The following is a 12,332-nucleotide window of genomic DNA, read 5'->3' as shown; positions in this document are numbered from 1 at the left end:
AGAGGCAACGGCGCGGCGGGGAGGTACGGGAAGGACCTCGCTCGGCCTCCTTTGCGCAGGTCCAGCCCCGAACCATAACCCTGCCCTCCCTACTCCGTCACACTTGCCCTGACCCCCAGAAGTGGAGGCGGGAGCGCTGGAGTAGCCACGTGAGCTCTCTGAGCTCCGTTGGGGCAATGGGGACTCCGATCTGACAGACTCCCCCTCCGCCTGCTTCATCAGACTGAGGAGCATCAAGGAAACGATGCACGTGGCAGGCAGTCTTTCACCAGCTTTCCGCAAACATCAAGTCCGGCTTCCCACGGCACTCCTGCTGTGATTGGAGGAGAGGGAGACCAGGAGGGTGGGGGGGTGGGAAGGGGGTGACATCTTCGTGACCTGGAGACTCGAGGGTTCAACCCAGCAAACTCACTGCTGTCCCTCCAGTAGGAGGTTACGGCTCCTCTCCTTTTAGGCCGATGCCCCACCCCTACCGAGGCCTACGTCAAGACTACAAGCCCCAGCATACAGCGCGGGCGGTTATCGCCTGGGAGAGACGTGGCACCGCGCTCTTTGCGCAGGCGCGGACGTAGAGTTGGGGGCCTGGGCCGGCTTCGGGGGGAAGTGCTTGCTTGTCAGTCTGTCTGTCGGTCTGTCTTGGGAGTGGCGGAGGGAGAGACTAGACCATGGCGGCCACAGCAGCGGGCGGAGGTCGCTGGGAAGTGGTGAGGAAGGGCCGGCGGCCTGGGGGCGGCGGCAGCGGAGGAGGAGGCGGCGGCGGGAGCCGCCGGGCACTCGGGGAAGCGAACCGAGCGCGGAGCATCGAGCTGGTCCGTGAGTACCGATCCTGGGCCGTAGGGCCTGGCCGTAGCGTTCCGGGACCCGAACCGACAGCCCCGTCGGGAGGAGCGCGGAGCCATCGGGGGTGGATGCAGCTGGAGCTCCCGGCCGGGACATAGGACCCTCCATCCTTCCCGCCCGGGCCGGAGAATATAAACTCCTCGAGGGGCGGAACGTTTTCATTTTTATTCTTATTACCCCAGCGCCCAGCCCTGTGCTAGGCACATGGGGACCGCTGAATTACAAAGCTTGCGGGATTGCACTGGAGGAGGGAGCAGTCGGGTCTCAGAAACGTGACACCCCCTCCCCCGAAATACACATATGCTTACATGCATGCATAGTGTAGTGTGCCTGTCTCCCTGCCCCCACGGAGGCTAAAGCCCAACAGCTGGGAGGAAAGGAGAGACAGCTGCCCCCTGCCCCCTCCCCCGGCCGGCCCCGGACCGCAGGCTGCACCCGGGAGCCATCGGGAGAGCCGAGGGGAACTCTGGCCAGGGAGGACTGACCCCGGCCCCGACCGCTGAGCTTGCCCTGGCTCAGGTCTGCCTCTCCTTCTCTGTCTCTACCGCCCCCTCCCCTAACCCCGCTCCGCAGCTGCCATTCAGCCCTCAGGCACTCTTTTTGAGCTGGGCTTTCAGAAGGTGATGAAAAAGCACAACAAGGAGCAAGTGCCCCCACCGGCTCCCACCGAGCACAAGAAAACGGCCAAAAAAACCAAAAAGGCAGCTGCCCTCGCCGACCAGAGCACCAAGCAGGGCCGCTTCCGCAGCCTGGAGGAGGCCATGAAGGCGGTGAGTGGTGCGGGCTAGGAGGAGGGGAGGGGGCACCTGCAGGGAGAACATGAAACAAATGGGGCCTGGAAGGAGGGAGAGAGAAGGAGGGACAGAGTCCAGAATGGACTCGGCTACTATCAGAGGGACAGGCGGCATTCCAGCCAGGACCTCGCTTCCGGGCTCGTCGGAAGAGGTGAAAGCTTAGTGGAGAAAGATGAAGAAAGCCCCTAGAGCCCAGAAACCAAAGGAAGAAGGGAGTAAGAAACAGGGGCTGGAGAGCCTGATTGCCTAAAAATCACTACGTTTCATGGACATAGTGATCATCAGAGCAGTTTCCTCATTGACATCTGTAAAGGGCATGAGAGGCAGGGTGGCCTCTTTGAGTGAAAAAATTAAAAATAAATGTTTCCTAGGAATCACTTTTCTAGGTGTTTATACTTTTCTACCAGTTTCTGACAGAGTAGCCCTTCTTGCTGGGCCCAACACTGCTGTATATGCCTTTGAACCCCTCCTCCTTTTCTTTTCCAAATTATTGTAATTTGAGTCATTCCTGTTCTCTCTCTAACCCTTTTCTCTGCTGATTTCTTCCCTATTTCTTTTGGTCCCATCTCCTTTATCCTTAAAAAAAATTTCACTAAATACTACCATCTTATTTACTGTCTTATAAACTCCTAGAAAAATATCTCCTTGTTGCCTTCACTTCCCCTTTCACTCAGCCCTCCATTCTTGTAATCTGGCTTTCAGCAGTCTCATCACTTAACTGAAACTGCCTTCTGAAATTATCAGTGATTTCTCAATTGCCAAATGTCATGGGCTTTTCTCAACCCTCATCATTCAGGATCTTCTACATTTGATACTGTGGACCACCCCACCCTCTTCTTGATATTCTTTCCTATCTGGATTTTTGTAACACTGCTCTCTCTGGTTCTTCTACCTGTCTAACCACTTCTCAGTCTCCTTTGCTAGTTTATCACCTAGCTCATACCTCCTAACTGTGGGTGTACTCCAAGGCTCTAATGGGTCCTCTTCTATCTGAGTATTCTATCTCAGTAATCTCAACAATTCTCATGGATTTAATTACTATCTCTGCAGTTGACTCAGATCTATATATTCATTTTCTTTCTCTCCCTTGAACTTGCCTCCCATTTTAGCAATTGCTTCTTGAATATTTCAAACTGAATATTCTGGATTCATCTAAAATTCAACAGGTCTAAAAGAGAACTCATTGGTTTCCTCCCTACCAAAAAAAAAAAAAAAAAATCCTTATCCCTCTTCCAAACTTCCTGTTTTGGTTGAAGGCATCAATATTTTTCCTGTCTTGCAGGTTTCCAATCTCAGTATTCTTTATTCTACCTCACTCCATTTCAATCAGTTACCAAATATATCTCTTATTTCACAATATATCTCATATTCAACACCTTCTCTTTACCCCCTTCTCTTTACTCACAAAGCTACCACCGTTGTTCAGACTCTAATCATCTCTTATCTATATTATTGCAACAGCCTCCCAATTAGCCTCCCTGCCTCAAGTCATATTACTGTCAAAGTGGTTTTCTTTGAGCACAAATCTCAGCTTCTCAGTCCCTAATTCAGATTACAGCAGTATCCTCTTGCCTCTAAAAACCAAGTATATATCTCTCTATTTGGCGTTTAAATTCTGTCACATTCCGTTTCCAGCCTGTCTTTCTGGTCTTGTTGTATAGTACTTGCCCTTCTGTCCTCCACTGTCCAGCTGAGCGTGCTTTTTCTCTGTTCTTCACATTCCCAATCTCCATACACTGGCATTGACTGCTGTCCATATCTAGGACACACTCCCTCCTCATTTCTTCCTCACAGAATTCCTCTCTTCAGTTCTCAGCTCAGACCTCTCCTACATAAAGCCTTTCATGATGATCCCCTCAATTGCTAGCATCCTTCTTCCCAAACTATCTTGGATATTACTACTTTGGCTCTATTTGTAGTTATTATCCTTATCCTAAATATACTTTATGCACTTTTCTACCCGACCTCCTTAGAAAGTAAGTTTTTTGCTAATAGACATTATTCCATTCTTGATGTCCCCATCTCCTAGCACAGTACCTTGCATTTGTAGGTTTTAAAAATAAATGTTTCTTGAATAATTCATTCATAGCTACCTCATTTCACATGTCCTGGAGTTATGAATTAACAAAAATGTAGCATGCCACATAAATGGTATTCTTAATAATTGCCATTTCCTTGTGCTCTGTGGACTCCTTACTAGTCCTAGGCTACCTTTCCCTATTTCGTGAACGACTAACCCTGGGATTCCTGTGTCCCTGGCAGCTAGATGTGGTAGCACTGCAAAAGGAAATGGAGAAGAGCCAGAGCATGTTCCCTGGAAACCCCTCTGTGTGGGTGAAGGACTTGGCTGGATATCTCAACTACAAGCTGCAAGCACCTCAAAGTGAACCTACATTAAGCCAGCACACACATGGTTAGTCTACCCTCCTGAGCACCCAGTAAATCTAGAAAATTCTGAAAAAGTCATTTCGAGGCTTATTGATTGGTAACAGAGCCAAAATGTGTCCCTAACTCTGCTTACCAGTCCTGTGAGGCCTCCAGCTTGTTTTCTGCCATAATTAAGAGTATATTTTGCTCAGGAAGACCACATCTGTATAACCAGGGAGGGAAATAAGAGTCTTAGAACTGCCATGAGCCCCAAGCCTAGAACTGATTCTTGCCGGTTCCAGATTACCCCTACTGTCTGGTGGGCCGAGAACTTCGTGGAGTCATTCGAGGATTGTTGGGGAAAGCAGTTGGTGTCCTGGAACTTTTCTTTGACCATTGTCTCTATACCATGCTGCAGGAAATGGACAAGACTCCAGGTAAGAAGGGCCAGAAAGAATGCTCTGTGGTGGAAGGATATCTGTAAAGAAATTTATAAACTCAGAAAATCATCTGGGACAGAAGTGGATTGTGGGTGAAATCTGTCAAGAAGTGATAGGGTAGCCTGTAGGTTCAGCTGCAAAATCTAGATTTACTGGGGAGATATAATCTTCATTGATGTGGGACCTCATACTTTTGTAGGTGAGTCACTCCATGGCTACCGCATCTGTATCCAAGCAGTTCTACAAGATAAGCCCAAGATTGCCACCATGAACTTAGGCAAGGTGAGCTCAAAGTGGTGGGACATGAAGTTACAGGTTTGAGAAGAGAGATGGGATAGGGGAATCGTGCCATTTCTTCCTTTCTTCAGTTCAACATGAAGGATGGTAACAGAAAGCAGCTATCATAATTCTAAACTGAGCTAATACTGTACTTGCAGTAAGACCCTATAAACTCAGTTTTGGTTTCCAGTTCCCTTTTTATATTGTTCTTTCTCAAGTCTCTTTTTAGTCTGTCACTCTTCTCACCTATCAGGCACTCATTATGCTTCACCTTTGACTTAGACATCTATTTGTCATCACTCCCTTCCCCCACTGATAACCTGCCTCCTCCATTGGTCTCCCCAGTATCTCGAGCTACTGAGATCCCATCAGAATCGACCAGCAAAGTGTCTGACCATCATGTGGGCACTGGGGCAGGCAGGCTTTGTCAACCTAACCGAGGGACTTAAAGGTAATGAGACTGCATCTGATCTCCCCTCCCTGCCTTGTGCCTCTCAGGTATATCTCCAAACCCAAAACAGCTTTAGCCAGAATCTTAGTGGAAATAAGTATTTACTTAAAAGAACTGATCTTTCACCAAATGTGAATTGAAAGGCGCCTTAAAAACTCATTTATCTAAGGACTATCTGTCTTGGGTTGAGTCATTTGCAAATTTGATAAGCATGGCTGTCCAAGTCATTATGAAAATGTAAATTACAGGGCCTTAGAACTTTAGTGTCCTAGGAATAAGAAGAGCTTGTGGTAATAATCTCTTTGAATCCCTTTATTTTACAAATAGAGACACAACCCTATAAAAATTAAGTGAATTTGCTTTGGATGTATTAAAGACCAAACTGGAATCTAGAAGACCAGATTCTAGATCTCCTGATTTTCTAGTGATTGTTCTTTAGCTAGATAGTATACTAGATAGTTATTAGACTTACTAGACTTAAATTCTGGAAGCCCTGAGTAGAAACCCTGTCTTAAAACTAGTTGTATGACACTAGGCAAGTCCCGGAACCTTTCTCAATCTCAGTTTCCTGAACTATAGAATGTGAATGATATTTGCACCTCATAGATTGTTCTGAGGATCAGACCAAATAATCTGTAAAGCACTTCACAAATGTTAAAATGCTATAAAAATGCTAGCTGTCATTACTGTATCACATTGCCTTACCCCATCACTCTCCCATAGTGTGGCTGGGGATCATGTTGCCTGTCCTGGGAATCAAGTCTCTGTCTCCCTTCTCGATTGCTTATTTGGATCGACTGCTTCTGTGAGTGATTTCGAGGATTCAGGGAGGGAGCTAAGAAAAGTCTGGCAATGGCCACAGAATGATTGAGGCAACAGAATAGAGTGTTAAAGTTCTGATCCCTTTAGAGACATGGGGAAAATCAGAATAGGCCATTTACCCCAATCCCTTCAGTGGAAGGTTGAGGAAGCAAAGGACCAGTGGGATGGGATCAGGGATCGTTTGCCATAGACATTGGACTTAAATCTTCAGGAAGTTGGGTCCAGGGTGAAGTTTGCACATTCTTCTCCCCACTCTCTGCAGGATGCATCCCAACCTCACCAAAGGCTTTGGCATGATTGGCCCCAAGGACTTCTTCCCACTTCTGGACTTTGCCTACATGCCCAACAACTCCCTGGCACCCAGGTATGGCAGCTGTATGTTTAAGACACTAGCAAAAGAGCTAGCAGGGCAGCCCAGGAAAGCCAGAGTCATAGGATTGGAAGATGCCTTCCCCCACTCCAGAACTTTTAAGTTGCCAGTCAGTGAGCCCTCGGGGTCATGTTAACCTGAAGATACAAACTTTGAGGAAGTCTGGGGGGCAAAAAAAGTCTGACTGCATACCTTGTGTGTGACTCCACCCCACTCTGTCCACAGCCTCCAGGAACAGCTTTGTCAGCTCTACCCCAGACTGAAAGTGCTGGCATTTGGTGCAAAGCCAGAGACTACTCTGCACACCTACTTTCCCTCCTTCTTGTCCAGAGCCACCCCCAGCTGTCCCCCTGAAATGAAGAAAGAGGTAAGAATGAAAAAAAGACCAAGGCAGATCACTGAGAATTCTGGAGAGGAATGCTTCCTGCCTCACCCTGAAAAGCCTGCCTTTAACTTCCCTTTGATAACTCCCTTTTGCCTGTGTGACACGCTCAGCAAAGCGGTTGTAACCGAACCCCCACCTGCCTATCCACTCTGACAGATATGTGGCTCCGACCTCCCTCTCCTTGTGTTACTTCTGTGCCTCGGTGACTGAGCTTGGGTGCTGGCTCTAGAACCATAACTATCCTTGCAGCTCTTTGGGGCTTGCTGCTATCTAAAGACGATCCTAAGAGCTCTAAGTTGTGATGCATCCCCCGTAGGATCACTTTCCTGACTGTTATCTGGAGCATCCATTGCAAGGCCTGGCCCCACGTTGTGGAGGTATCCCCCCCGGCTTCGTACGCCACTGTCCATGAATACTGAGTTATGAGACCAACTGTGCTTCTAGCAATTGCTCTCTTCCCCACACAGCTCCTGAGAAGCCTGACCGAGTGTCTAGCCCTAGATGCCCTCAGCTTCAGTGTTTGGAGACAGCTGTACACCAAGCACCTGCCACAGTCCAGGTGGGCTAGACAAAGTGAGCCAGCCCAAGCGAGCCCTGGCGGCCTCTGCCTTCCGGGGCCCTCAGTGAGATCTACCTTCTGTCTTGGGGACCAGGAGAAGGCAATTCAGAGAGCAAAGCCGTTCTCCCGCCTTCGGGGCTCCCAGTCATCCCTTTTCAATCAAAGAGGCCTGGGGGTGGAGGCTTTCCTGATCCTCTGTCTCTGGGTAGTGAAGTTGGGTCTCAGAGCTTCCCTTGTGGACTTGAGAAAGATGCATTGGAACTAGAGCTTTTAATTAGATGGGCCAGGTTTTTAAAGGGGCAAGAAAATGTGAAAAGCTGTGTGGGCTCTTATAGTTTGGATTTGCCAAGAACACACTGAGAAATGACTGTTTTTTCCACAGCTTGCTGCTGGGACATATCCTGGAGACTTGGGACCAAACTCCTAAGAAGGTGAGGCGCCGAGCTGGATGGAACCAGCTTGCCTTGGGGGATGGGCCCCTCGGGAGAAGTTCTGGTCCTAAGATGGCGCCTTCTCTGAGCAACTGGCTTTCCTGTAAGAGCTGCTGAGCTAGGAGGGCTGTCAGCAAGTGGGGAAAGCTAAATAGGGAAAACTGAAAAAAAGAGGGAACCCTGTGTTCCCAGCCCCTGGCCTTTTGCTTCCCACCAGATGAGGAAGTCTTTGCAAGAAATAATTCAGTCCTTCAAAATGACAAATGAGGAGCTCCTAAGGAAAGGAGGAAGTAACACTCAAGACACCACAGCCTGCAACACCATCTGTAAGGTAACCCTGCTCAGAGATCGGTGCACCCCCAGATATCCCCAGGCTCCTCCCTCCTCCGTCCTGGTGTCCCTGTGCCCCCACCCCAGATGCTCCCTGACTCAGGATGTATCCCCAGTCCCCATCTGTGCCGCCTCTCCCCAGGAATCCCAAGGCTGCCTGCACTTTGTCACTGCCTCGTTTAGGCTCCTGCCCCTCCCAAGGTATAGCTAGGAGAGCGTGCTCAGATCCGCGTGTGCTCTCTGACCCCACTGCCCCACACTTTCTTCTCCAGGGCCTCCTGCAGCGGGCTCGAGGTCGGCAGCTGCCCTGGGTCCAGCTGTTCCTCGTCTTCCTGGTGTTTGCAGCTGGCTTCTTGTTCCATGACTTCCGGTCACATGGCTCCTTCCAGAGTAAGAGCCCAAGGATGGGGCTGGCAAAGGAAAGAGAGGGAGGGAGGCAAGAGAGGGCCTGGGTCAGACCTGGACCCAAGGGCCTAGCCCCCCGGCGGCCCTTTGGGCCAAGCCGTGCTGCCCAGCTGTCCTCCGGCTGGCCCTCTGCAGGCCTCGCTCCTCAGTGTCAGCCAGGCACCCCCTTCTCACCACCCCCACCAAGCCAGCTCTGCTTCCTTTGCCAGCTTCCTTGTCAGCCCGGGTGCTGCAGTCATCTGGCTTCCTGCCTGCTGGGGAGGAGGCCTGTGCCAGGCTCCACTACTACGGGCTCCAGGGTTACAGGTGAGTCTCCCAAAGGGTTAAGATTGGAGGGGTTTCCCTATAGTGTGATGGAGCCAAGGGGCAGAGGGAGACTGCATTTCCTTCTCTGTTCCCCGCCCCCTGCCTGCCCCCTAACCCTTATAAACATCATAAAATGTTGGAATAGTCCAAAGGAATTCGACTGTTTCTCCACCTCCACAGCTGGCTGGAGGAGACGTTGCCTGTTTTTGGTTCCCATCTGATGGCGGTGCTAGAACCCAGCCTGCAGCTGGCCTGGACCCAGACCAACACAACAGTCACCTTTATCTCTACCTATTGTGTGTCCTGTCTTTCTTGGGCCTATGAGAACCTCCCTGACATTTTCCACGGGGTAAGCTAGAGAGCAGAGATGAACGGAGTCCTTTGGACAGGTAGACTATTATCCGTTAGAGTAGCAGGAGAATCTTGAACTAATTTCCTCCTCTTTCTGCTCCAACTGCAGACCCAGTTCACAGACTCATTGTCACATCTGCTACTACAGCTAAAGGAATTGCTGCTGCTCTTGTACCAGGACTTTCTGTTCCCTCTGTGGCATGTGTTGCTTTCTGCATTGTCCCAGGTCCAGGAGCGTTGCCAGGAGGCCTGCAGGTGAGACCCCCTTAACTTCAGACTTCTTGTCCCACTCCTTCCTTCTGTTTGTTCTGTCCTAGCAATTCACGTTACTGTTTGTATTTTGGTTTACTTTATTTGGTGTCCTTCCACCTGAACCTCCCCTATACGTTCTTCTTACAGAGGTGATGTGACCTGGGACTGTATAAAGATACAGCTGAGTAAGTTTGCCCACTGGATCTGGCTCTGCCTACAAGACACCACCATTGCCCTTGTGGACTGGGCATTAACCATGATATCCCAGCAATAGGCCCTGCCCGAGCAGTCACTTGTTTCCATTTTGGACAGGCCAGCAAAGACTGTTGAGGGGCAGGGGGATATGCATGGGAGTATGTGTCTGCATGAATGTCTTATTTGCTGTTGTTAACTTGGTGTCCCTTGTTCCGGCCTAATCCCATTCTCGAAGTGATCTGCTGCCTCTGCCCTAGCAGACCCCAGCAGAGGCATGAGCCTGAAGAGTGTCACTTCCAGCAGGCCTCGACCTCCTCTCTGTGACCCACAGAACTCTGACCCTGTATCACACAGCTCTATGTCTCTCCATGCATTCATCTGGCAGTTTTTGCTCCTCTGGGAATCTTTTCTTTACTGCCCTGTGTCTTTAACATACAAACAGTTCAATCACAAAGAGACTAAACTCACAGAGTCCCCTTCTTGGCTCCTCTGACATGGCTCCCTTGTTCCTGATCTCCTGGACCTCAAGGAAATAGCACCTGGAAAGCTGGGTAGCCAGAGGAAAAGGCAAGAAGAGATCAGTGGACTTCAGTACCTATTCTGTTACATGATAGCGGGCTGCTGACGCGAGAGCAAGAGCTGCGGGGGCCTCAGAAAGCACACACCCCTTAGCACTCCGGACAAGGTCACCGAGGTCTCTCCCCTGGCCCGATGGCAGCCCTGGAAACAGACTCCTCTCCCCTTGGGAAGCTCCCCTTATGCTCCACCAGGCCCCTCCGTGTCCATGGTGTTTCCACCACCAGCTCCATCTCCAGCCCAGCACTGTGAGGCAGGAGAAAGGAGAAAGCAGGTTGTCGAAGGGTGGGTCTCTCCTGGGCTTCTGCTCCTTTCTCTTGTCCCCAGCTGCCCCTCAGGCCCAGGGCTCGGGAGAGTTCCAGTGATCATGTGCCTGCTCCCCACCTTAGTTAGGCCCAAGGACCTCTCTCTCAAGCATCCCAACAGAACGACTTCTGGGTCCTGTGTATGCCTACTGAGTAGAATAAAGAACACACGTTTGACCTCTCGTTTCCCCGTTATGTTTTGGTGACCACCAAGAACTTTGGGTCGGTGGAATAAATATATCTGCTCGATGTATTGCAGCCCTGATTTCTGCTTAATTTAGCCTAAATACTCAGCCTATGCCGTTTTGTGTCTCTTCCAGCTTGCTCTAGGAAACCGTGTCTTTCCATTGTCTGAGTAGTGTGTGGGAGGGAAGGGTAGTGCCCCGCCAGGCTGAAAAGTGCCCTGATGGTTCAGCGCTGTGTTTTACAGGTTTACCTGGTGAAGGCCCAGGCTTGGAAGAGAGGCACAAAATTTAACAATGAGCTTATGTAAAGAAGGCCACGATTAAGCCGAAACCTATCCCAAATAGCCCTGAACTATTCAGTGGCACATGTCTGCCTGAGGCCCCAAGACCCTGCTGTGTGACAGATGTCACCAGTGGCCTGAGCCCCAGAGCTGCTCGCCAGGTGACTGTGCCCTTGGTCAGGCAGCCTTAGTTCTCCCTCTGGAGCTGGGCAGGCCCGGAGTCCTTGCACTCCCACCTGCTAAAGGCAGACCTGGCGCGGATAGCCGTCGGGGTATCTGCTGCCGTAGGGTGCTGCAGAAAGCGTCTGAGCTCCAGAGAACCGAGCTTGAGGTTTTTCCGTGTCCATACATGAAGATAAATGATGAGTTGGAAATAGAGGCTGTACACTTCTTGTACATCAACTTTCAAGACTCAACTCCAAGCAGTATTGTGGTGGTTTGGTTTCTTGTGTAACTTTACAGACGTGGAGACATCAACTTGGAAGATTGGAATGGAGAAGTCAATTATAGTAAGAGTTTCAGTTATAGAATAAATTGGCTCATCTTTTTTTTAATCAATTAACTTAGAGAAAAAGATGTTACCTTAAATGTGTTAAGACCTGGTGCTGTCTAAACCAATCTTGGGAGACTCATAAAACACTCCTCTACTGTCAAAACAGGGCAGTTACCCTGAACAAGCATTCACCCTGATTGCCTCAGTTTCCTCATTTGGAAAATGAGCTGAAAAAGGAAAGGGCAAATCAGTATTTTTGTTTTTGTTTTTGTTGTTTTTTAAATAACTTTTTATTGATAGAACTCATGCCAGGGTAATTTTTTACAGCATTATCCCTTGCATTCACTTCTGTTCTGATTTTTCCCCTCTCCCAGATGGCAAGCAGTCCTTTAATGTTGAATAGCAAACTAGTATTTTCGCTAAGAAAACTCCAAATGGGGTCAGGAAGAATTGGACATAATTTAACATCTGTCAAAAACACTTTTTAAGCTGGGATCATAGGGGTTATTTTAAAGACTTTTTGTTACGTGAAAAACGTGTTGGAAACTGTCAAGTCTCTACTACTAACATATATGCAGGAACTTTGGAGTCACAGACAACACATTTTAATATTAAAACTAAATTAACTTTGTTAAACTATGAGCCAGATAAGAAATAAAATCATAATGCCACGTAAAATGAAATGACTGATCAGGTAAGCTTTTAACTTAGTGTTGTGATCCTACAAAAGATGAGTACTGAAGAACATGGTACTGAAAGCACAACTGAAAAATGGAGTTAGGGATTCATAACTACTATATTTGGATTACTATTGTATTGCTGTTAAGAGTACAGAAATAATATCTTCTTGGTCAGCCCAGAATTTTTTTTTAATTTTTTTTTAATTTTTTAATTTCTTCCTGTATCCCCTCACTC

General features: G+C 48.9%; 1 protein-coding gene across 1 annotated transcript; it reads left to right on the top strand.

The window, feature by feature from the left end:
• The first annotated feature begins 573 nt into the window (after nucleotides 1–573).
• On the top strand, nucleotides 574–10,707 carry TMEM214 (transmembrane protein 214). Its single transcript, XM_051976308.1, has 17 exons — nucleotides 574–813; nucleotides 1,414–1,610; nucleotides 3,897–4,047; nucleotides 4,304–4,438; nucleotides 4,641–4,723; nucleotides 5,066–5,171; nucleotides 5,895–5,976; nucleotides 6,256–6,357; nucleotides 6,589–6,730; nucleotides 7,216–7,307; nucleotides 7,690–7,738; nucleotides 7,956–8,069; nucleotides 8,341–8,458; nucleotides 8,683–8,779; nucleotides 8,960–9,128; nucleotides 9,240–9,385; nucleotides 9,530–10,707. The coding sequence occupies exons 1-17, from the start codon at nucleotides 666–668 to the stop codon at nucleotides 9,654–9,656; spliced, it is 2,058 nt and encodes a 685-aa protein (XP_051832268.1). The 5' UTR covers nucleotides 574–665; the 3' UTR covers nucleotides 9,657–10,707.
• Nucleotides 10,708–12,332: the final 1,625 nt, after the last annotated feature.

This window comes from Antechinus flavipes, chromosome 2, assembly GCF_016432865.1.
Source record: "Antechinus flavipes isolate AdamAnt ecotype Samford, QLD, Australia chromosome 2, AdamAnt_v2, whole genome shotgun sequence".
Lineage (NCBI taxonomy): Eukaryota > Metazoa > Chordata > Mammalia > Dasyuromorphia > Dasyuridae > Antechinus > Antechinus flavipes.
This window is presented reverse-complemented; position numbering and strand designations above follow the sequence as displayed.

What these genes read in the sequence shown, in the direction of transcription:
- TMEM214 (XM_051976308.1), top strand. Translation starts at nt 666, where the DNA reads ATGGCGGCCACAGCAGCGGGCGGAGGTCGCTGGGAAGTGGTGAGGAAG. An exon ending in CCACCATGAACTTAGGCAAG is followed by an intron (nt 4,724 to 5,065) that starts GTGAGCTCAAAG and finishes TGGTCTCCCCAG; the next exon opens with TATCTCGAGCTACTGAGATC. An exon ending in CCTGCAACACCATCTGTAAG is followed by an intron (nt 8,070 to 8,340) that starts GTAACCCTGCTC and finishes TTTCTTCTCCAG; the next exon opens with GGCCTCCTGCAGCGGGCTCG.